This window comes from Mesoplodon mirus (assembly GCF_964341445.2).
Source record: "Mesoplodon mirus genome assembly, chromosome: 1".
NCBI lineage: Eukaryota > Metazoa > Chordata > Mammalia > Artiodactyla > Ziphiidae > Mesoplodon > Mesoplodon mirus.
Window position 1 is genome coordinate 31,161,373 of NC_138976.1, and position 25,913 is coordinate 31,187,285.

General features: G+C 36.7%; 1 protein-coding gene across 8 annotated transcripts in view; it reads left to right on the forward strand.

The window, feature by feature from the left end:
* FKTN (fukutin) overlaps nucleotides 1-25,913 on the forward strand; it is an 89,443-nt gene that overhangs the window by 31,522 nt on the left and 32,008 nt on the right. For all 8 annotated transcript variants that reach the window (XM_082643872.1, XM_082643866.1, XM_082643871.1 and 5 more), the window contains 5 exons: nucleotides 10,313-10,590; nucleotides 11,276-11,408; nucleotides 18,279-18,408; nucleotides 20,351-20,484; nucleotides 22,850-22,977. In XM_082643872.1, coding sequence (XP_082499998.1) covers nucleotides 10,313-10,590; nucleotides 11,276-11,408; nucleotides 18,279-18,408; nucleotides 20,351-20,484; nucleotides 22,850-22,977 — 803 coding nt within the window. The remainder of the gene's footprint in view (nucleotides 1-10,312; nucleotides 10,591-11,275; nucleotides 11,409-18,278; nucleotides 18,409-20,350; nucleotides 20,485-22,849; nucleotides 22,978-25,913) is intronic.

Sequence of the window (25,913 nt, forward strand, 5' to 3'; positions counted from 1 at the left end):
TTTAAGATTTTTTGTTATAGTTCCATAAAAAAATGCCATTTGTAATTTGATAGGGATTGCATTGAATCTGTAGATTGCTTTGGGTAGTAGAGTCATTTTCACAATATTGATTCTTCCAATCCAAGAACATGGTCTGTCTCTCCATCTGTTGGTATCATCTTTAATTTCTTTCATCAGTGTCTTATAGTTTTCTGCATACAGGTCTTTTGTCTCCCTAAGTAGGTGTATTCCTAGGTATTTTATTCTTTTTGTTGCAGTGGTAAATGGGAGTGTTTCCTTAATTTCTCTTTCAGTTTTTTCATCATTAGTATATAGGAATGCAAGAGATTTCTGTGCATTAATTTTGTAACCTGCAACTTTACCAAATTCATTGATTAGCTCTAGGAGTTTTCTTGTGGCATCCTTAGGATTCTCTATGTATAGTCTCACATCATCTGCAAACAGTGACAGTTTTACTTCTTCATTTCCAATTTGTATTCCTTTTATTTCTTTTTCTTCTCTGATTGCCGTGGCTAGGACTTCCAAAACTATGTTGAATAATAGTGGCGAGAGTGGACATCCTTGTCTTGTTCCTGATCTTAGAGGAAATGCTTTCAGTTTTTCACCATTGAGAACGATGTTGGCTGTGGGTTTGTCATACATGGCCTTTATTATGTTGAGGTAGGTTCCCTCTGTGCCCACTTTCTGGAGAATTTTTATCATAAATGGGTGTTGAATTTTGTCAAAAGCTTTTTCTGCATCTATTGAGATGATCATATGGTTTTTATTCTTCAGTTTGTTAATATGGTGTATCACATTGACTGATTTGCGTATATTGAAGAATCCTTGCATCCCTTAGATAAACCCCAGTTGATCATGGTGTATGATCCTTTTAATGTGCTGTTGGATTCTGTTTGCTAGTATTTTGTTGAGGTTTTTTGCATCTGTATTCATCAGTGATATTGGTCTGTAATTTTCTTTTTTTGTAGTATCTTTGTCTGATTTGGTATCAGGGTGATGGTGGCCTCATAGAATGAGTTTGGGAGTGTTCCTTCCTCTGCGACTTTTTGGAAGAGTTTGAGAAGGATGGGTGTTAGCTCTTCTCTAAATATTTGATAGAATTCACCTGTGAAGCCATCTGGTCCTGGACTTTTGTTTGTTGGAAGATTTTTAATCACAGTTTCAATTTCATTGCTTGTGATTGGTCTGTTCCTATTTTCTATTTCTTCTTGGTTCGGTCTGGGAAGGTTATACCTTTCTAAGAATTTGTCCATTTCTTCCAGATTGTCCATTTTATTGGCATAGAGTTGCCTGTAGTAGTCTCTTAGGATGCTTTGTATTTCTGTGGTGTCTGTTGTAACTTCTCCTTTTTCATTTCTAATTTTACTGATTTGAGTCCTCTCCCTCTTTTTCTTGATGAGTCTGGCTAATGGTTTATCAATTTTGTTTGTCTTCTCAAAGAACCAGCTTTTAGTTTTATTGATCTTTGCTATTGTTTTCTTTATTTCTATTTCATTTATTTCTGCTCTGATCTTTATGATTTCTTTCCTTCTGCTAACTTTGTGTTTTGTTTGTTCTTCTTTCTCTAGTTCCTTTAGGTGTAAGGTTAGATTGTTTATTTGAGATTTTTCTTGTTTCTTGTTTCTTATAGCTTGTATAGCTATAAACTTCCCTCTTAGAATTGCTTTTGCTGCATCCCATAGGTTTTGGATCGTCGTGTGTTCATTGTAATTTGTCTGTAGGTATTTTTTGATTTCCTCTTTGATTTCTTCAGTGATTTCTTGGTTATTTAGTAACATATTGTTTAGCCTCCATGTGTTTGTGTTTTTTACCTTTTTTCCCCCTGTAATTCATTTCTAATTTCATAGTGTTGTGGTCAGAAAAGATGCTTGATAAGATTTCAATTTTCTTAAAGTTACTGAGGCTTGATTTGTGACCCAAGATGTGATCTATCCTGGAGAATGTTCTGTGCACACTTGAGAAGAAAGTGTAATTTGCTGTTTTGGGATGGAATGTCCTATAAATATCAATTAAATCTATCTGGTCTGTTTTGTCATAAAGCTTCTGTTTCCTTATTTATTTTCATTTTGGATGATCTGTCCATTGGTGTAAGTGAGGTGTTAAAGTCCCCCACTATTATTGTGTTACTGTCGATTTCCTCTTGTATCGCTGTTAGCAGTTGCCTTATGTATTGAGGTGATCCTGTGTTGGGTGCATATATATTTATAATTGTTATATCTTCTTCTTGGATTGATCTCCTGGTCGTTATGTAGTGTCCTTCCTTGTCTCTTGTAACATTGTTTATTTTAAAGCCTGTTTTATCTGATATGAGAATTGCTACTCCAGCTTTCTTTTCATTTCCATTTGCATGGACTATCTTTTTCCATCTCCTCACTTTCAGTCTGAATGTGTCCCTAGGTCTTAAGTGGGTCTCTTGTAGAGAGCATATATATGGGTCTTGTTTTCATCACCATGTAGCAAGCCTGTGTCTTTTGGTTGGAGCATTTAATCCATTCACGTTTAGGGTAATTATCGATATGTATGTTCCTATTACCATTTTCTTAATTGTTTGGGGTTTGTTTTTGTAGGTCCTTTTCTTCTCTTGTGTTTCCCACTTAGAGCAGTTCCTTTAGCATTTGTTGTAGAGCTGGTTTGGTGGTGCTGAATTCTCTTAGCTTTTGCTTGTCTGTAAAGCTTTTGATTTCTCCATCGAACTTGAATGAGATCCTTCACGGATAGAGTAATCCTGGTTGTAGATTCTTCCCTTTCATCACTTTAAGTATATCATGCCACTCCCTTCTGGCTTGTAGAGTTTCTGCTGAGAAATCAGCTGTTAACCTTATGGGAGTTCCCTTGTATTTTATTTGTCGTTTTTCCCTTGCTGCTTTTTTTTCTTTTTTTTTGCAGTATGAGGGCCTCTCCCTGTTGTGGCCTCTCCCGTTGCGGAGCACAGGCTCCAGACGTGCAGGCCCAGCGGCCATAGCTCATGGGCCCAGCCGCTCCGCGTCATGTGGGATCTTCCCAGACCGGGGCACGAACCCGTGTCCCCTGCATCGGCAGGCGGACTCTCAACCACTGCGCCACCAGGGAAGCCCTCCCTTGCTGCTTTAATAATTTTTCTTTGTCTTTAATTTTTGCCAGTTTGATTACTATGTGTCTCAGCATGTTTCTCCTTGGGTTTATCCTGTATGGGACTCTGTGCGCTTCCTGGACTTGGGTGGCTATTTTCTTTCCCATGTTATGGAAGTTTTCAGCTATAATCTCTTCAAATATTTTCTCTGGTCCTTTCTCTCTCTCTTCTCCTTCTGGGACCCCTATAATGTGAATGTTGTTGCGTTTAATTTTGTCCCAGAGGTCTGTTAGGCTGTCTTCATTTCTTTTCATTCTTTTTTTCTTTGTTCTGTTCCGTGGCAGTGAATTCCACCATTCTGTCTTCCAGGTCACTTATCCGTTCTTCTGCCTCAGTTATTCTGCGATTGATTCCTTCTAGTGTAGTTTTCATTTCAGTTATTGTATTGTTCATCTCTGTTTGTTTGTTCTTTAATTCTTCTAGGTCTTTGTTAAACATTTCTTGCATCTTCTCGATCTTTGCCTCCATTCTTTTTCCAAGGTCATGGATCATCTTCACTATCGTTATTCAGAATTGTTTTTCTGGAAGGTTGCCTATCTCCGCTTCATTTAGTTGTTTTTCTGGAGTTTTATCTTGTTCCTTCATCGGATACATAGCCCTCTGCCTTTTCATCTTGTCTATCTTTTGTGAATGTGGTTTTTGTTCCACAGGCTTCGGGATTGTCACAATCTATATTTTGAAGGAAAATTTTTCTCAGGAGCTTCTGGTAAACTGCTTATAGCTCACTGTCTAGAACTATATTCGTATGTCTCTGTGTTGTGAAGGAGGCTAACAAAACAGGTATTTAGCATTTTCATCAGTGTAGGCAGGCAGGTAGGAAGGGATTTGGTGATGAATTTTCAGTATCTACCACATAAGGTATACATGAGGGTAGTATTCCTCGTCTATAGCACTATTCTTGACAGTTTGTAAGTGCATAGGACTTGTTTGATACTCGAGTGGAGTGCTTCTTAGGTGTATCCAAAAATTCAAACTTATATTTTCATCCTTTTTAAATGGTTACAAAGCAAAGGTTAGATAGTAGTCAAAAAAAAAAAAAAAAAAAGGTCTCAACCAAACGTCAAAAATTTGCTTACTCCTTTATTTGGAATACCTCTGACTTTTCAGTTTCACTATTTTTCATTCTGAGGAGTTATTCAAATAAGAGTAAGTAAATTAGCATCAGATTAAATGAGCTCAACTATTTAGTCAGCCGCCCATGATAGATGTGCACTAGCTCTGCAGTGGATCTGTTTTAGTTGTGTTGACCCCTGATAGGTGGGGCTTATGTTCCAGGGTGATGGTATGGTCTGGCAAAGTACTATAAGCTGCATGTTTCCTTGATTGCCCAGACTCTTAGACAAGGTCTCAAGAGAGTGAGTTTTGACTTTTTTCTGCCTATGGTTCTTCCCAGGCAGTGATGCAGGTGATGAAACAGATAACATGTTTATATAACATGATGTTTGTTTGCTTGTTTTTTTTTGCGGTACGCGGGCCTCTCACTGTTGTGGCCTCTCCCGTTGCAGAGCACAGGCTCCGGATGTGCAGGCTCAGCGGCCATGGCTCACGGGCCTAGCCGCTCTGCGGCATGTGGGATCTTCCCGGACCGGGGCACAAACCCGTGTCCCCTGCATCGGCAGGCGGACTCTCAACCACTGCGCCACCAGGGAAGCCCTGTTTGCTTGTCTTTTCTTTCCTCCCAATTTTATATTGATATTTTGAAAATATTTAAACTTATGGAAAAGTTAGGACATGGCATTTTAATCAAAAGAATACTAGTACTAGGTTTAAAAAGTCAGATAGTAAGGCAAAGCTCATAATGAAAAAGATCAGTATCTGACTCTTCTCCCCTCCCCACCCCTTATTCCCAGTCTTAGAGCCAACCACCTTCACCTGTCTCTACCTTGTTTATCTTCTCCTTTATAAATGAAATATTTATGCTTCTATTTTTAAAATATTTCATATTTAGATTATGAATTATGAGAATTTAGCTATCATATCTATTTTGTCTCATGTAGAGACACACACACACACACACACACACACACACACACACACTATTCTCCCTTTACCATGACTGTATCACATTTTGTAGTTAAATCAATAGTCAGTGTTTATCTTACTATGAATATATAGATAATCACATGAATGCTACCTAGTTTACTCTGAATATTTTCCTTTTCTTATATGACTCTCTTTTTTTGTTTGCTAGTTTTCTATATATTTATCAATAATCCATGTATGAACTCTGCAACAGAAACATAAAACTCTCAGTAGGATCAAATACATCAGATCATTTCTCAGTTTCTTTTTTTTTTTCTGGAGATATCCCTCCTAGATCTCGTGGTCTTTCTGCCCTAATACAGTCTGATCTGCTCTGCAGATACTGTTGTGTAACTCCTCTTCACAACATTTTAGGAATTCTCTTCAGAGAAAGGTTGAATGGGATTTTGAAACCTTTCATATCTGAAAATGTTTCTTTTTACCTGCACGTTTGATTTCTAATTTGCTTCTGCTGTGTAACAGTTGTCCCCAAATTTAGTGGCTTAAACAACAACCATTTATGTAGGTTATGATTCTGTGACTTAGCAATTTGTGTAGGATTCAGCTGGGCAGTTCTTCTGGTCTCAGCTAAGTTCACTTATACAGCTGCCAGTCAGCTAGGCAGCTCTGCTTCAGGATGGCTGGCTGTCAGATGAGGCAGTGGAGGTGCCTGGGCCATGTGTCTTTCATTATCTAGGTTAGTCTAGGCTAGTCAGAGAAAGCAAAAGCATGCAAGGTCTCTTTACATTGAACATGATATATATCTCCTTTAATTCAGGTGTCCTTTGGTGTTCTTTAATAGAGCATTCTATATTTTTCTTACAGATTTTGCGCATCTTTGTAAGATTTATTTCTTGCTACCTTATAGTTTTGTGTGCGTGGGGGGGGTGTTAATGTAGATACTTTTCCTTTTCTTTTGCCAATTCATTATTATAGGTGAATTAGAATGCTGTTGTCTTTTGTGTTTTGATCTTATTTTCCAGCAACTGTATTGAACTCTGAACTCTATAGGTAAACTCCAATAGTTCCTCTCTCTTCCCTCAATCCCCTACCTCCTTTTCCTCCCTCTCTTTCATTTTCTCTCTCTTTGAGTGTAGGTCATTGTATTCTCTGCACAAAAAGATAATTTGGTCTCTTCCTTTCCAACTCTTATGCCTAATTTCTTTTTCTTGTCTTATTGGTTTAGGTAGGACCCCCAGGATAATGTTGAATAAAAATGTCTTTCTTTCTGAACTTTTTATTATTTGGATGTTGGACTTCCAAAATTTCATTTTCTTATCTTTGCTCTGTGATTTTTTTCATCTCTTTTGTTAACTGTTCTACTTTTAAACAAAATCTTTAACAATGCCATTGATTTTTTTCATATTTTGCTTAAAATTTAATACTTTTATTTTCTAAAAGCTCTGTGTACTCTGTTTCTTATAGTAGCATTCTTATTTTATGGGTGCAGTTTTGTCTTTTTCCCTCTGCAGATTTTAAAGGTTTGGTGTTTTTCTTTTTTTCTAACTTTTTTAAAAAATAAATTTATTTATTTATTTTTGGCTGCATTGGGTTTTTGTCGCTGCACGCGGGCTCTCTCTAGTTGCATCAAGAGGGGGCCAACTCTTCGTTGCAGTGTGCAGGCTTCTCATTGTGGTGGCTTCTCGTTGTGGAGAACGGGCTCTAGGTGTGTGGGCTTCAGTAGTTGTGGCACACGGGCTCAGTAGTTGTGGCATGCGGGCCCTAGAGCGCAGGCTCAGTAGTTGTGGTGCACGGGCTTAGTTGCTCCACGGCATGTGGGATCTTCCCGGACCAGGGCTCGAACCCATGTCCCTTGCATTGGCAGGCGGATTCTCAACCACTGCACCACCAGCGAAGCCCCAAGGTTTGGTGTTTTTAAAAGAAAGTCCTTTGCTTTCTACTGCATTTTGTTTTTGTAGTTCCTTCTTTGTGAGTGTTTGGGTTTTGGTATGGTTATTTTATTTTGTCTGTTTTTCATGATACAGGTTTTCTATAGTGTTCATTGATCTTTGTTCATATTTAAGAATGAGGCACTGAATACCAATTGGAAGCTTTTTTTTCTGGTTAGGCCTCATTAACTGGTGGACTTCACTATAGGGTAATAAGAGTAGGCCAGCTTTTTCACTGCAGGGACTCCTAAATGTCAGTATTTGTAGGTCATTCCTATTGGACTCTGAGTTCCTCATGGAAAAAGCCTACAAAGCTTATAAACCTTTTTTACAACAAGTATTTTATCATTCCTTTATTTTCCCAAAACGAAGTCTATAGAAATTATAACTTACTTACATACATAATCTCCCCAATCCTGTAATGTCTCAACTATAGTATAAAGTAGAAATGAAAGGAAATGTATATTTCAGTGTGTAAATGCCCAGGCATGACTACACTGGAAGACATAAGGAAGTAATTCAGATGCTTGCACTTATCCTACTTATTTAGTAGGACCACTAAATGTGATAAATTCCAATATAGACTCTATTATGAATGATATTGTTTTTAGTAATATAGTTTTCCAAAACAGTAAACAAGTTTCCAACAGCAGAAAAGTAAAATTGTCTCTCCTTTAACATGGCAATTGTATTCCTCGGAAATGGAGGCTCACATAATTTCACATACGTTTTTCACTACCTGACTATCTGATAGAACACTTGAAATTATGCAGGACACAGGATAGATTTTCATATTTTGGATTTTAGGATGTCTTGTGTGCCTGGCCTAGACCTCTTAATGCCAGTTGTGTCCTCAATCATTATGGTAACTGAAAATATCGCCACGAATTTCTAAAATGTCTCTTGGTTACAGTACCACTTGCCTTGAGAACCAGTACTTTAGAAGAAAGAGAATATGCCATAATTGACAAAACCAGAAAGACCAGAGTCAGAAGCAAAAGGTCAGCAACACCCAGAATAAGCACACAGGGTCATGTTTATCATTTTATATAAATAACATCATACAGAGCTCTTGGATAGTCCTCCCAACACCTTCTCCCAAGGTAGAGCTAATTCATTAGATCACCAGATCTAATTACTATAGACTTAATTTACCTGTGATTTTTCTTCGTTAATATCATTACCATGAAGTGAGCAAACTACTGCCAAGGCAACTGGGAGTAGATTTGTGCAGTACAGTCTTGACCTAGGCCTTTGCTCTGTTTGATCAGAGCAACTACTTTGTTCCTGACTTTCCTCTGCCATGATTATAAAAAGGCGAGCCATTTCATAGTTCTGCCTATTTTGTCTGTCAGTCTTTCTTCCCACAACCCAAGGTCTGATTCCTCTTCAAGTTCTGTCTGGCCTTTTAAATTTTTCCCCAATTTACCAAATTATAATGCTTTTCTTACATCCTGTACAGTAGATTCCTTCTCTGAGTTGGCCACTCTTACACTCAACCAGTACTTTCCACCTCTTAGGTTTATGAAAAAGGGAAATCCTACAGTTGATAATTCTAATACAAGGAGTACCAAGGTGAAATTGTATTAGCCAGGCTAAGTTACATTAGTTGCTACTAAAAACAACCCTAAAATCTCATTGGCTTAGGGCAAAAAAGGAGTAGTTGTCTCTAGACAAAATCCAGTGTGGTTATTCTTGGTCAGCGATATTCCTGGATGACTTTCCTCTAAGCAGTGACTTAGGGATGCAGGCTGTTTCATTTGTGTGGCTTCCCAATCTTGTAGTTCTTTGCTTCCCTACATTACAGATGGAGGAGGGAAAGCAGGGAAGGTCTTTTGGGACATTGTAAGGCCAGGCCTGGAAGTGGTATCTGATACTTCCATCCACATTCCTTTGACCAAAACACGATTTCACTCTATATCCAGAAAGGAGAAGACAGTTGTTATTGATACTGGTTAGCATTCTTTACCAGAATGGTCACTTTCTCTTGTTTAACAATATAAACAACAAAAACAGGTATCTATTGAGCACCTGCTGGTACTAGCCACTTTGTTGATTCTTAAGGTTGAGGAACTTGCAGTCTATTAATGGAGTTTAAACAACTAAAAAACAGTACAATCAATACTATGATAACGGTTTGTGTGTATTATAAGAGCATAAATGAGGACACAGCTAATCCAAATGACAACATCCAAAGACAATAAGTGATGTAAATAAAGTACTCTTGAAAAACCTTTATGAATGCTGTGGCTCGTAAGACTTTCAGATGCACTTCCATCCTTTAATAACTTTAATGTCTGGTGTTACCACTTTATTTTCCTTAACTGTAGACTAGGTATAATATCTTCCTTGCTGACCTCACATAATTTCTATGGACATCAGATGAGATAATTAATGTGAATGAGCTTTGTACACATTATATAAATATAGACTTAAAGAAATAGTGTTGTCGAGTAGAAAGAACCTTGTATTTGGTTAGATAAGACAAATGCGGGCAGTGGCTTTGCCTCTTATTAATTTTGTTTCTTTGGACTTCTGTGAGTCTGTTTCTTTATCTATAATATCTGTACTACTTACTCTATAAGATAGATGTCATATGTAAATGCAGTAATGTTTATAAAAGTTCTTTGGAACCTGTACATTTCTATTCAAACATGAGGTGTTCTTAATAATTAATACTGGTTAATCATCTAAAGCACTGGTGTCGAGATTAGGATTAAAAATCTACCCTAGAGATTAATGTTGTTACATGAGAGTTACACTATAACTAATGCTGTTGGAAAATGCACCTTGTTTTATAGTATATCTCAGTCTATTTTCTATCGATGTGCCTTATGATAGGCTTCTATTTTAGTAGCAGTTTAAGGTGTTGGGATATAACTATGAGATGAAAACCCTGCTTTTATGAAGCACTTTTGAAGGTTATTAGAAGTTAAATTGAGAATTACAGGTTTAATTTTAAGTGCTATCCTTATATTAACATTTACTTTGTAGATACTAACCAAAGAACACTATAATGAGTGGGCATTCTCATTCCAAGGAAGAAATTTATATTAATTTTCATAAAGAGAGTCTTTGAACATGTCTTCCATGCTATGTAGTTTCTCTTTTTGGTACTTTCCTTTATTCTCCCACTTACCACCTTTCCTTCCCCACCTTCATTTTTTAATCTTCAGGCAAAGAGCAGATTAGGGCAAAAATATGTATGACTTGATTCAGTGTAAGAATCACTTTAGTTTTACTACTAGTATTTGGTTTTAAATATTCAAGCTTGATGTTTCTTTGGTTTTAGGAAAGCTGGTTTCGGATAGCTGAAAATATGGGATTTCAGTGCCTAAAGATCGAGAGCAAGGACCCCCGACTAGATGGGATAGACTCACTTTCTGGAACTGAAATCCCCCTGCACTACATCTGCACATTGGCCAGTCATGCTGTCCACTTGGTGGTCTTCCATGAGAGGAGCGGCAACTACCTTTGGCATGGCCATCTACGGCTCAAAGGACACATTGACAGGAAGTTTGTTCCTTTTCGAAAGTTACAGTTTGGTCGTTATCCTGGAGCTTTTGACAGGTAAATTCAGGGTCTAAAGGGGAGATGTGAAACCTATCTTGTTCAGTCATGAATTCTTATTCTTTCTTTTACATTTAGTAATTAAATCTAAAATGTAATTCATGTAAATCAGTTTTGAAATGTAAATATTCAACAGGAAGCAACTCATGAACATGTGCCCCAGGAAATATAATATATATCAGAATGTTCATAGCAACATTGTTCTTAAAGCCCCACACAAAATGTATGTGCGCACAACGAGAAGAATCGTAGGGCAGGGAAACAAGGAACTCTGAACTCGTGCTCTGTGCAACAACAGAGATGAATGAATCCTACAATGTTGAGTGACAAAAATAAGGCATAAAAGAATACAAATCTTTCTATATATATAAAGAGTTCAAACACAGGATAAAGTATGTTTGTGGATTTACATACTTACAAGTAAAAGTGTTCAAAATATACAAACTTCCAATTATTAGGAGATAAATAAGTTCTGGAAATCTGATGTACAGCATGGTGACTATAGTTAACACTGCTGTATTGTATATTTGATAGTTGCTAAGAGAGTAGATCTTTAAAAATGATATCTGAGGTACTTGAAGAAAATATGCTTGATGTTTAACTATTTGCTTATATTGTATATTTTGAAGAGGCTGCCAATATTCTGAGTTAAATCCTTATAATAAGTCTTAACTTTTGTTTTCAGGCCAGAGTTACAACAAATTACTATTGATGGATTAGAAGTTCTCATTCCAAAAGATCCAATGCACTTTCTAGAAGAAATACCACACTCTAGATTTATTGAGTGTAGGTATAAAGAAGCTCGAGCATTCTTTCAGGTTAGAGATAACCAAATATTGTACTTTTCAAATTAAAGGAAGTGTATGTATAATATTTCTGGGGGGGGAATGAAGGAACTTATGGAAAGTAAGTAAGAAAGCATCTTTTCTGATTTGTCTACTTTCTTCTAGATGGTTTCAATTTTTTAAAAGTAGATTAAACATTAACCTTAAGGAACAATTTCTTCCCCAGTTGAATGGTTTGATATCTATGGAGACCTTGTTTTATTTGGATATACTTTGACAGGTTCAGCATTGGCCTCCGCTTTTAGTTAGGATAGCCCATGAACTTTATAAAGATGGTATATTCTGTTCTTGAAGCAATCTGAGTAGGATGAAGCCATGTAGAATATGGACCACGTGGATTTAGAGAGGACTTCATAGAAAATACAGTTTTTCTCAGAGGGTTGGCACTGAATATGAATTTTTTGTGTTTTTGAAGGTCTTTGAAGATAAATGCTACACAAAGACCAAGTGCTTTTGAACTCTACTTTATTCTGCTGCTTTAGCTTTCAACTCAATAAACATTTATTAAAAGCCAGCTTCCCAGGAACTCTCCTGACCCTGGGGATATAAAGATGATTTTAAAGGACATGAAAGTCCAGCTATAAGAAATGACATGAAAGAGAGATACAGTGAAAGCAGTCAAATTTATGGTGGGTTTTTGGTACCCTAATTTTTCCACTTGCCCTTTATTTTCTGGGGTTCCCTTCCAAGAAAGCTGTGTACACAAGGACAGGAGTGGAATGGGAAAATGAAGTACCAGCTGTATCATCACTGGCCAAATGCCCAGTACCCACAAATTCAAGGTTTTTTTCTGGTAGGCTGTACTGGCACCCAGGGCCTAGACCTTACAGCCTGGGTGGCCCTTCCTAGCCCTGTTCCCTTAAATCTATAGTTATGTGACTGTGAAGCATACCCAGTCAGCCTCATGGATGAAAAGCTGGAAAACCGCATGTGTGGCTGGGCCAGCATTATTAGGCAAGTGCTGCCCATCATATCCCCACCACAGAGTAGCAGGAAGCAGAAGAAATGCAGACTATGTGCTTGCACTTGACCATTCTTTCACTGTTCCTGCCTCAGGGGAGTTTTTTTCTGGTTGCCACCTCTGTCATAGCACTTATCACAGTTAATTGTGAATGTCAGTCTTGTCCCCCTACAAGATTATGTGAACTTCTTGATGGCAGGCATCTTTATTTTACTCACCTCTATAGCCCCAGTATCTAGCACAGTAGCTGGCGCAAAGAAAAGCTCCTATAGTGATGGAAAAATGCATGAAGAATAAGGTGCTCATCCGAATCAAATGGTTTTTTTCCAGGACACTTATTAGGGCTACTCCATTACCTAGCAAGCATTTACCCAGACTCATTTTATTGAACTTTGTGAGAAGGCAGTGTAAGGTGTAAAATGTTTCAAGATATTGAGAAATCATGAGAATAGTGTTATATTTTTTTAATTGCATATTTTCACTTTTGCTTTTTAAATTTTAAGGGCAACCATTCAGTCAGCATTAGAGTAAAGAATATGGGTGACAGATGCTCAGAGGGCTAATCAGCTTATCATAGCCTCATACTTTTGGTGTTTAAAGTACCATCACATAGCAAGGCTATAATGCTATTGACAGGTTTCTCTTCATAATAGGATCAAGTGGAACTTTGTATTCATTCTTTTTTTTATGCTAAATCTTTTTTTTTAATTTATTTATTTTATTTCTGGCTGTGTTGGGTATTCGTTGCTGTGCGCAGGCTTTCTCTAGTTGCGGCAAGCAGGGGCTACTCTTGGTTGTGGTGCGCGGTCTTATTGTGGTGGCTTCTCTTGTTATGGCGCACGGGCTCTAGGCTTCAGTAGTTGTGGCATGCAGGCTCAGTCGTTGTGGCACACAGGCTTAGATTCTCCGCGGCATGTGGGATCTTCCCAGACCACGGCTTGAACCTGTGTCCCCTGCATTGGCAGGTGGATTCTCAACCACTGCGCCACCAGGGAAGTCCCAAACTTTGTATTCATTCTTCATCATGTTATTTGTGTCCTTCACTAGTAGCAAGACAGACTCGTGATTACTGATTTGTTTTCCTCTTCTGCTAATGTACTGTTATTACTGATATAGAGTACCTAATGGGATTGATAACTTTTTTTAATCCTTACCCTTGTAAATGTTTCATTCTTCATCATTTCTTACGTTATAACCACAGGAATGTCAGTTTTCAAATTAAGATGAACATACATAACTTTGAACACTTGATGGCGCCAAACAGTCTTAAATACAATGCCTGGTGTTTAAAAAAAAAAAAAATCAATGAATCTACTAGATCTCATAAAGCAGCCTCCTAACTTTCTTTTTTTTTTATAATAATTTTTGGAAACATTTTCAAACTTTCAGAAAAGTTACAGATGCAATACAAATAATTCTTTTTCCTGAACCATTTGCAAGTAAGTTGTCAACATCTGCCCCACAACTTCAAATAATTTAGTATTTCTTGAAAACAAGAACATTCTCCTACATGTCTTAGTACAAAAATCAGGAAATTAATATAAAGATTATTACCATTTAATCCTCATTCAAGTTTTGCTAATTCTCCCAATAATGACTATTATAATAAAAGGATTCCGTTCAGAATCACATGTTGCATTTAATTTTTCTGTCTCTTTAGTTTCCTTCAGTCTGGAACAGTTTCACAATCACTTTTTAAGTTTTATGACTTTGATACTTTTGAAGATTACAGGCCAGATATTTTGTACATTGTTCCTTGTTTGGGGTTTGTTTGGTTTTTCCTCAAGTTAGATTTAAGTTATATACCTTTAGTAGGAATAACACAGAAGTGATTCTGTGCTTTCACTTCATCCTGTCAGGGGCTGCATGATTTTGATTTGTCCCATTACTATTGACTTTTACATTGATTACGTGATTAAAGTGCTGTCTGCTGGCTTTACCCTGGTGAAGTTTCTATTTTTCCCTTTGTAATTAATAGGTATTTGGCATGAAGGTACTTTAAAAGTCTGTAAATATTGTCAGTATCTTCCTCAAACTTTCAAGTTTGAGGAATCATGAGCTCATGATTTCCTATTTTCTTCAATGAGCTATAGCGCACTATTTTCATCATTTATTTTGATCCTCACACTGTTCCATACTTGACCAGTGGAAGCCCCCTCACGTGACTTCTGTGTCTTTTTGACATGTCTCCATCATCTTTTGAGCACCTTCTTGCTTTTTGGCTCAAGATATTCTATGTTCATCTTGTAATGTCCCTGCTACAATCCTGGAATCAGCCATCTCTCTGGATACTGATTCCTTTTAGAAGCCAAGCCTGGATGCCAGATTTGCTTGCCTGCAGGGCCTCTTAGTGACAGGAGTAGAGTGTGTGTGTGTGTGTGTGTGTGTGTGTGTGTGTATTTACTTCTGTATCTGTCTATCTATCACAATCCATGAATCCACATTGATGTCTTCAGTCTAATTTATATTTCAATTAAACAGCATAGGGTTAATTTCCATATTTGTGACTCCCTTCTCAAACAGTGAGAAACCTGACTTATGTTACCCTTAATATATTTACTTATTTGTTCAGTCTCCCATTATTTCTGCTGTTCCCTCTCCCACGTGGATGCTATCCTCATCCTGCTTGGGTGTTACTCTCGCCCACTAGGCTATTCCCACATATAGACACACTTCTCATCCTGCTCAGGCTCTGGCTCCCCACACTGGACTCTCCTCCACGTGGATGCCCTTGACGCCTTCTCAGGCTCCGATACACATGCCAGGCCACCAATGTGCGCTTCCTTGCTCTGCCTCATCTAATGGCTCTAGTTTAGAGGAGTCCAGGGAGGGAAGGAGAACAGAGGAGAAGTGCTCTCCTGGCTTACTTTATTTACCTTAATTATTTTCTCAGTCTACCAAGAAGTTTAGGACTAGGATAATACACATTTTCCTGCACTTGATTTTGTTTCAGCAGTAACCATCAAAAAATAATTGATGAGCTTCAGTTTGTTGAGTTCCAGTAAAAAACCAGAGGGGAGTATGGAAATATCTGGACCCCTGGCCCAGAAATATCTAGAAAGCCACATTCATATCCTCTTTCTTCTACTAAGTTGCTCTGAGACCTGGGGCAAGTTTCTGAGCCTTAGTTTCCTCATCTGTGAAATGAGTGGACACCTTCTGTCATTTTATTATTTTTCATCTATATTTTAGGGAAAGATTTGTGGAAAGGTTGCCTGAACAAGAAAGATCATATGGACTGGTATTTAAATTAGGATTTAGCCTTTTTCTAAGAGGCCTGGTAATCCTAAGATTTATATGAGACATTTTTAAATGAAAAAAAGTATGTATAACTATAACTTTTAAAGTCCGTAACAGATGTATAAGGTGTATAGGTATATACATGTTTATACTTTAACGCATATGAGGGTCAGTTCTAAGAAATGGAATTTCTGGGAGTGTCATGTTATTTATTAAAGGTATGTCAGAGCTGGGAGTGTGTCTTTGCAGGGGCAGCCTCAGTTGGACATAATTGTCAGAGTAATATTTTTGTAGAACACAAAGTTTTCATTTCTGTTACTTAATTTGATCCTTTCAGTTACTCTGTGAAATAAGCCAAGTATTCACCATTAACTGATAAGAAAACTGAGGTTTCAAGATGTAAGTTACATAGTCATTATTGGCTGAGCATGGAGTAAATTCTGGGTCTCTAAATTTCTAGCTCCAGGCTTTCCCCCCTACAACAGGGATATGAACATGCATCTCTCATGCCAATCATATGTTCTAAGAGAATTGTGGCTCTGAGGCTGTTTTCATATTGAAAAGATCCCACATACTTTGTGTATTCTGGAGGATGTAACTTATCTTCAGGAATCCGTCTTTTTTCCTAGGGACACTTTTTGCTTGAGATATATGGTCCTTCTAGGAACTATATTTCCTCCTGCTATATTGTAAAAGAATGCCAGGATATTTTAAGATATTGTTGGATGGGAGGGGATTAGTCACTTATTTACTCATTTATGCATTTATCAATATATGTTGCTCACATATTATATACCAGGCACCATTTTCAATTTGTACATACAGTGATGGAGAGATTCAGTACCTGCCTTAAAGGAATCATGTTTACAGCCTATTGGAGGAAATATAAATAGAATCAGTAATTAGAATGAAATATGATAAGGGGGATGGGTGAAATAGGTGAACGGGATTAAGAGATATAAACTTCCAGGTATAAAATTAATATGTCATGGGGATGTAATATACAGACTAGGGAATATAGTCAGTAATATTGTAATAACTCTGTATGATGACAGATGGTAGCTAGAGTTATCATGGTGATCATTTTGTAATGTATAAAAATATTGAATCACGGGCCTCCCTGGTGGCGCAGTGGTTGAGAGTCCGCCTGCCGATGCAGGGGATACGGGTTCGTGCCCCGGTCTGGGAGGATCCCATATGCCGCGGAGCGGCTGGGCCCGTGAGCCATGGCCGCTGGGCCTGCGCGTCCAGAGCCTGTGCTCCGCAACGGGGGAGGCCACAGCAGTGAGAGGCCCGCATACCGCAAAAAAAAAAAAATATATATTGAATCACTATGTTGTACACCTGAAACTAATATGATATTGTATGTCAATTACAATTCAATTTTAAAAAAAGACTTTGATCTTTTGTTCTGGAACAAAAAGAATTAAATATAAGAATTATAATAAAAATATATATAAATGGTAACTGTTATAAGCTCACTGAACAGATTATTTTATTTGTCTCTGTCTATATCTAGTACCAAATGTAATTTCTTGCTCTTTAAATGTTGAGCTGAAGAGGAGCCCTGGGAGAATAAATATGTTTGTGTTCCTGGGAAAATCAGGGAATGTTTTTCAGAGGGTGGAACCAAACCTGAAAGATGTTGTTAGTCAAGGGCATTTCAGACAGAGGAAACATTTTGACACAGAGGCTTGAAAAGTTGTGATATATTTGGGGAGTGAAATATGAGAAGGGTGGAGATAAGGCTGGACCAGTACTCTGGCCCTAAACACAGTGTCCTTGTCTGCCATGCCAAGAAGTTTAGATTTTGTCCCGTAGGTAGTGAAGCATCAATGAAGAATTTTTAGTGCTTTCTTCAGTTCCAGAACACCCTAAAAATGAAGAAAAGCAGAAAAACAAAAAGACTATAAGTAAATGACAGTAATATTTGTATAGAATTTCAAATTTTGTGAGACATTTTTCTGTCATCAATTATCTCATTAAATCTTCACAGCAGTCCTGCAAAGTATAATTATTATTCTTTAATTATTGATGAGAAAATTATATCTGAGAGAGGTTCTTTGATTCTCTCATTCATTCAAGTACTCTTTTAGACATTGGAGATATAGTGATAAACAAAATGAAGTTACTTTCCTCGTAGAGCTTATATTCTTCTGAGGTGCTATGCCCAGGGTCATAGCTAAAATGAAGTGAGTTTAGACTTGAACACAATCTGATTCAAAAATCCCACATTCTTTGTACTGTGCTGTTCTGTCCTAAAGACCATTTGCACCAGTGAATGATGAAAACGTCACTGAAGGCCTTGTGCTTCAGATATGCCTGTAGCTCTCTTAATTAACCTTCTTTTCCCCTAACTACCCAATCTGCTAAATTGTGACGTAGAGGAGGGAGTTGATAAAGGTATAAATCTCATCCTTTGAGAATCCTGGTTGTAGTCCTTCCCCTTTAACTTGTCTCTCCTAGAATCCACTCTTATAGTCTTATTTTAATGTGTGACTAACAAGGAATTCTGAAACTTGATTTTTATAATCAAAAAATATATAATGTGGGGTTAATTTTCAAGTTTAATTTGGATGTCACAGAAATATTCTGGCAACTTAGAAATGGCTGTAATAGCTGACTATTTATTATATCTATAGCAATACCTTGATGATAACACTGTGGAAGCTATGGCCTTTCGGAAGAGTGCAAAGGAATTGTTGCAACTAGCAGCCAAAACATTAAAGAAATTGGGAGTACGGTTCTGGCTGAGCAGTGGAACTTGTCTAGGTAAAATTCTTGTTGCTTTACATTTGTCTTTTTGACATTTCATCCTCTTTGGCTCTAAGGATGACTGCTTGAGATGACAAAACATCAGTGGTATTCGAAGCGTCATATTTATAGAAGAATAAACATAGTGCATGGAGCAAGGATTTATTGATTTTTTTAAAGAAATAACTTCAGAAGCATAAAACAGAATTAGGAAGGCTATGTCGTGTGTCCCAAAATTATAAGTAATTTGTATAAAATTTATATCAGAACATGTAGACTGCATGTGATTCTCAGGTAATCTTTAGATAAGCATTTTATTACTTCTATCCCAAAGGTTGTTATTACCTTTAAAAAAAAACTGTATTCTGTTTCTTTACTTACACACAATACAAATAACTTGCATTGCACCAAAAGTTTCTAAGAGGAAAGGGAATGTCATAAGGTCTTCCATGAATCTTTTCCAGATCATGATTGGACATCACTGTCTTACCACATTCTGTTCATTCTGAAATGGGGAAATGTAGAATCCAAGAAAGATTTCTGGATCTCTTTCCATTGTGCATTAGCTCAAACTCCTTTGGATTTTAGAATTATTTAGAATTTAACATTTTTTTGTTTTTATTCCCTCTTGTTTATAACTGTAGTTGATTATATCTGTATTTGTTCTATCTTAATTATAACTATATTTGTACAAAAATTAATTTTGTTCCTGCTTTTATAGGGTTACCATATAATTTATTGTCCAATTCAAGAGACTTTTTGAGAGTGAAAGGAGTGCCATTAGTAATTATGTTGGTACAACAGTTGTAAACAGCAATGTATGGTTATCCTGTCAGTTAGGCTTTGAGGAAAATTCCCATGGTTCTTCCTGTCAAGGAGCTTCCAGCTAGAGTAACCCCCACCCCCAAAAAAAAGCATACATCTCATTTATGTGATATATGCTTTAAGGTTTAACTTTCTGGAGTAAGATTGTTTTATAGACTGTCATCAAAAATATTTCATAATCATTTATCATGATATCTTTTGAGTTCTTAGCCCCATGGTTTTCTTAATTTAAGGGCATTTATAAAATGAGGGAGTTGGATTAGATGATACTTAAGGAGCCTTCCACTTTTAGTAGTTCATGATTCTTTGATAGATGTGGATTGTAGATTTTTCTTAAACTAGAGGTGAGATCCCATGCTAGGCTTCTAAAGATCTATGTTAAAATGAAGTTAAAGTTTAGAATTCCAAACAGTATTTCCCAAAGATAATCATAGACATTTATTTACTTTTTGAATACTTTGAATGGAAGGATTAGAAGGATAATAAGAGAAACTCAGAGCCCTTAGTAATATTAAGGTATAAATTTTGCCTTTTTAGAACATTATTATAGCACCCAATTTAGAAGTAGATACATAGTAAATATGTAGAAATATCTTTTGACAGTATGCTGAAAATTGAGGCCGGTACTGCTCTTCTTTTTTATATGATCCATCAGACATGAGCTGTTCAGAGCCGCTAAGTTCTACAAATTACTGCTCACGAAAGGGATATTGCTTAAGCAAAAGAATTAAATTATATTTTTAAGCATATCTTAAAAGCAACCTTCATCATAAGAGATTTATGATTAAATATTTTAAAAAGTAACTTAATGTTTTAAATGGATGGCCCAGTTAACCTTATTAAAGCTAATAGTTTATTCAGAAATTACAGTACATCATGAAAGTTTTTGAGGCTGCTGAGTGCTCAAACTAGTAAAAATGAAGGAAGGAAGGAATGAAAGAAATGTTCTTCAACAAGTGGCTCCTATAATCATAGATATTAAGTTGGGATCTAATTTTTTTTAATTTTGGTAAAGCACACTAAGTCTAATCCTGTGAAATAAAATACACTGTTACAAAGACTATCCATTATAATAATGACTAATTTTTTCCAAACTTAAGTTTTTAAAAAAGTTTTCTCATTCCTTTTTTTTTAGGATGGTATCGGCAGTGTGGCATTATTCCTTATAGTAAAGATGTTGACCTAGGAATTTTTATACAAGATTACAAACCTGATATTATTTCAGCATTTCAAGATGCAGGACTCCCACTCAAACACAAATTTGGGAAGGTCAGTAATAAAAATCTGATTTACTTCATTAGTAACATGTCTCAAAAGTAAAGTTTATATTAAGCAACTCAGAGATGTTTAAAAGCACTGTATGTAGCATTTTATCACTCATTATCGGCCAGGTTGAGTTCGGCAGAAGATTATTACCACTTGTGACTTCTGCACTATTTAAGGAAAGCTAGAAAATCTGGCTTTCTATTGACCATGAGAAGGCAAAAAGGAGCTTGGACTCCTGCAGAAGAATTTATTGCCATTATATTAGGCAATAATATAACATAATTAATTAATATAATATATGATTAATATAATAAGTAAGACTCTCATCTACCCTACCTGAAGTTATGTTTTTTCTCATGAGTCATTTAATTTTATGTTCACGTAGGCATCATATTATTATCAACTTGAAACATTCCATTGATTGCTAAGAATTAGAAATACAGGGACTTCCCTGGCAGTCTGGTGGCTAAGACTTTGCCTTCTAATGCAGGCAGTGTGGGTTCAATCCCTGGTCGGGGAGCTAAGATCCCACATGCCTCTCAGCCAAAAAAAACCAAAACACAAAACAGAAGCAATGTTGTAACAAATTCAATAAAGACTTTAAAAAATGTTCCACGTCAAAAAAAAAAAAAAGCTTAAAAAAATAAATATGGAATCATTTCAAACAATACTTGGGTTTCTTGTTTATTTCACATGTCTTAGGCCATAGCAGTTTTCTCACAGGTCAACTAGGAATAGGTCATTGTGGCTTAGATGAAATCTCCTTTTAGACAATTTGATTCCTATGCCCTAAGCCTATGATCCCGGCAATGACCTTACTCTTAATTTGGTTGTTCCCAGGGAGGTGTTGTCCTGGAAAGCAAGTAGAAGTATGTTTAGTTCCTGGAAAATTACTTCTCTCATCATAATCATTCTAGTTTATTTAAAAACTTAATAAAATATCTACTTGAGGTGAAAGGCAAAGCAATAGAACTCTAGTCATTCAGCAGTTGTTTCCTTAACACTCAGTCTCTGCCTGGCACTGAGCTCTGCACCCAGGACACAAAGATGAATAAGATACAGTCTTTATCCTTGAGGAGTCCACTGTCTAATTGGGAGAAAACAAATTCATAAACAGTTAAGTGATTAGTGCTGCCACAGACAGATGCACCAAGTCTAATGGGAACATAATTATTTGTAGGATAAGTTTCTTAGGGAAATGCTCTCAGAATTCTTTGTACTTTTTAACTTCTGTTTTCTTTTTTTTATGTATATAATGTAATGATATATGGGTTTCTATGCCACAGTTACATAAGTACTCATTTATTGATTGTGATGAGAGACTTACTTCCTGATAGTTTTACTTGGTTATTAAAGGGAATAATTATTCTTTGATTACTTTCCTTCTTTAGTCAGAAAGGGGCTCAGGAACAGGATGTTTTGCAGAGTGACCATTTAACTACTGTAAGTCATTTACTCTGAGTTGTCATCAGTTGTAAGAAGCAACATTATTTTATGTGCATTTAAGAAAGAAATCAGTGCTCGCTTCAGCAGCATGTATACTAAAATTGGAATGATACAGAGAAGATTAACATGGCCCCTGTGCAAGGATGACATGCAAATTCGTGAAGCGTTCCATATTTTTGCAACCTAAGTGTCCATTGACAGATGAATGGATAAAGAAGATGTGGCACATATATACAATGGAATATTACTCAACCATAAAAAGAAATGAAATTGAGTTATTTGTGGTGAGGTGGATGGACCTAGAGTCTGTCATACAGAGTGAAGTAAGTCAGAAAGAGAAAAACAAATACTGTATGCTAACACATATATATGGAATCTTAAAAAAAAAATGGTTCTGAAGAACCTAGGGGCAGGACAGGAATAAAGACGCAGATATAGAGAATGGACTTGAGGACACAGGGAGCAGGAAGGGTAAGCTGGGACGAAGTGAGAGAGTAGCATTGACACATATACACTGCCAAATGTAAAATAGATAGCTAGTGGGAAGCAGCTGCATAGCACAGGGAGATCAGCTCAGTGTTTTGTGTCCACTTAGAGGGGTAGGATAGGGAGGGTGAGAGGGAGACGCAAGAATGAGGGGATATGGGGATATATGTATACGTATAGCTGATTCACTTTATTATATAGCAGCAACTAACACAGCAATGTAAAGCAATTATACTCCAATAAAGATGTTAAAAAAAAAAAGAAACGATGGTGTGCTACTGATGCATCCCAATTTCAGAAGTGCTCCAACTTGAAAAACAGTATCTTGAAACCTATACTCTCTCTATATATAAAACATAAGAATCTTTTGTTTTTTTAATTTTAAAAAATGTACTTCCTTTGTTTCAGTCTGTGAAGATTTTCATCTTCTCCCTAGGTAGAAGACAGCTTGGAACTATCTTTCCAAGGAAAAGATGATGTAAAACTTGACATTTTTTTCTTCTATGAAGAGACTGACCATATGTGGAATGGAGGCACTCAGGCCAAAACAGGAAAAAAATTTAAGTATGAATCAGATAAGTACTTACAAAAGGGGCTATAGTAATAACTGCAGAAGGTAGAAATAAGGAAGTAACTGAAAATGGGGGGGAAAAAAGACTGTCAAGTCTCACTGTTAGCTGATACTTTCTCAGCTTTCCCAGAGAGCCCAGTTATGCTTGAGAAGTGAGGACTACCTATAAGGACAGTCCCTGAGGAGGAAGTGCCCCTGAGTTTGTCAGTCCATAGAGTCATTGTGATTGGAAGCCCTTGAGTCATCAGAAAGGGAAAGCCAAAATAAGGAACAGAAAAATCAGGCCCAGAGCCTGAGCCAAAAAACTGATCGGCTCTTAGAGCTGTAGGAGCTTGATAATTTGATGAGAATGGGTGAGGGTCAGTAAGAAGGAGATTGTTAAGGTCAAGTGAAATTTAAGTGAGGAGATTGGGATTGGCTGGAGCTGAGGTCATGAATGCTGGGCAAGCTCTGGAATGTGCCTTTAACATAGACTGAGGGCTAATCCTTAAAGGATAGTGATTGGGCTTAACAGCTACCATATTTTGTCAAATGTAAGGTGATATGCATTGTAAGATGTACCATTATTTTATGTGCTACCAAGAAAGGAAAGACACTGCCAATTATAATCTTAAGACACATGATTCAGATAGAAAATTGCAGGGGGAGAGTGTCTCAATTCTGAATTAATTGATGGGCTGCAATATGTTAGATTGGCATTTTGAACATTTTTTTTTTAATACTGCCATAGTCAAACTCCTTGATGACGAAAGACAAAAATGAAGTTAGAGTAACTGAGTGCCCTTTATGATGCAGTTGGCCTGTTCAGAGTTCTGAGAGAGAGAGAACGAAAGCGAAAGAGAACCCAGAGAGCAAGGGCTCTGGAATCAGGCAGACCCGGGAAGCCTCAGCTTCACCCTAATTGTGGCCTTTAGCTTTTCTGAACATTGATCGCCTCATCCATTAAATTTGAGTAGTACTACTGTGTATCAGGCACTACTATGAACATTTTTCATGTATTAACACATCTAATCCTCATAACAACCACAGATAGTCTATGAGGCACTGAGAATTTAAGTCATTTGTTCAACATCACAGTGAATAAGTCAGACAGCAGCCTGTCTCTAGAGTTCATACTTTTAATCACTGCCCCCTACTGCCTCTGTAATACACCTGACAGTATGAGGCACTTAGCGGAATGCTTAGCACTTATTATCAGTAAGTGGTGGTTACCATTGTTATTATTATTTAATATTATTAATATTATGATTGCTAATGTGATTGCTATCATTGTTGTCATTCTTGTGGTTGTTATATGACCAGTAGCATAAATTTCCCTCACCAACTAGCTGAGATTGGGGCTCCTATCATTGAATAAATTTGAGCCGTTGGGAGCATTGGGGAATGTTCTACATAGCATAGAAGAAGAATTCCAAACTTGGGCTGGTTTCTCCTGAGTACTTAGACATACCCTACTGGGATCACTGAATCTATGTGAAGGCAGGGAGTCTCCGTGTAAGGTTAAACTTGTTCTGAAGGTTTGAGAGTAATCCAAACCTTTTCCTCAAAGTAATAAAGTATCCCAATTGACCCTGATCCTGGAGCATATTCCCGAAACTCATTTATTATAAAAAATTATTTTGCTTTATGACAACAAACACCTTCATGCTGAGTAAGCTCAGATTATAAGACAGAAATTAGTAAGTTAATGAATTTGTAATTGACACTCTCACTATGGCTAGATGAATAGGGAGCTAAGTGTTTTTGACATTTAGCTATAGTTTGTTTATTCAAATATGATAAAGATGCCAAATTTAACACATAATTTAGAGGCTTTTTTTAAAACTAGGAGATAGTGTAGCATAGAAATTAAAGGCATGGAGCCAGTCTGCTTGCTTTTGAATCCCAGCTCTCCGTTTTATCAGCTGTATTATCTGTACCTAAGTTTCCTCAAATATAAAATGGGAACAATAATAGAAATTCCTACATAGAATGGTTTTAAGAACTAAGTGAGTTAATATACAAAAAGGGTTTTGAAGATAATTAAGCATGTCCTGAGTGCTAAGTAATTATTAGCTGCTATTATTAGTACTCTCTGTAGCAGTAGTATTTCTGTTCTTAGTCTTATAAAAAATTTACAGATCAGAAACCTATATAATTATCTTACTATTAAGCTGCCACACCTATTCTTAGAGAACTCATATGAGAATGTCACCTTTGTTCTAAGAAAAGTAATTTCTGAAGCTGGTATTATAATCATGTTAGTCTTAATTTTTCTTCTAAGGCTTTCTTAGAAGGATTTCTTTCTTCTCACTGACATGATCCCATGTCAGACCTCAAAAGAACTATGCACTTCTAACCACTACATCTCTGGCTAGAAAAGTCTTCTTTCATTGTGCTTTAACTGCTCTTTATGGTAGCAGTGTTTGGGAAGTGGGAAGTGTTCTGATTATTTAACGAGAGAAATGAGCAGTGATAGAACTGCCTGGACAGATGGTGTGAGTCTCAGATTTTCTATCATGTTACCATAACCTTAAAAGGCAGAGAAGAGAAAAGGGGATGGTTGTGTGGAGTAGTTTCTTTGGAAGATTCCCCTAGCCATATGCCATTTTCATTCTTTTCACTACTATTTACTTTAAGGAACTGTAAAATTTTCACTACTATTGTTCCTAGAGGGAAAAATCTTTAAAGCTAGTCTAAGGGTCTTTTTACCTTTATAATATCCTACTTTTTATTCATGTGTAGTTTATTCTGAGAAAAAGCTTAATAATAATATAGGATGCTTACCATTTTTTGAAAAGGTGGAGAGGAATGAGGAAGGAAGAAAAAAGTTTCCCCTTTCAAAACTTTATTCTGCATGCCTTCAGAATGATGTTTTTGGTCATAAGATTTAATAATAATTACAGTATTGATAGCAATGTAAAACTATAGCTACCAGGTATCAGCTACA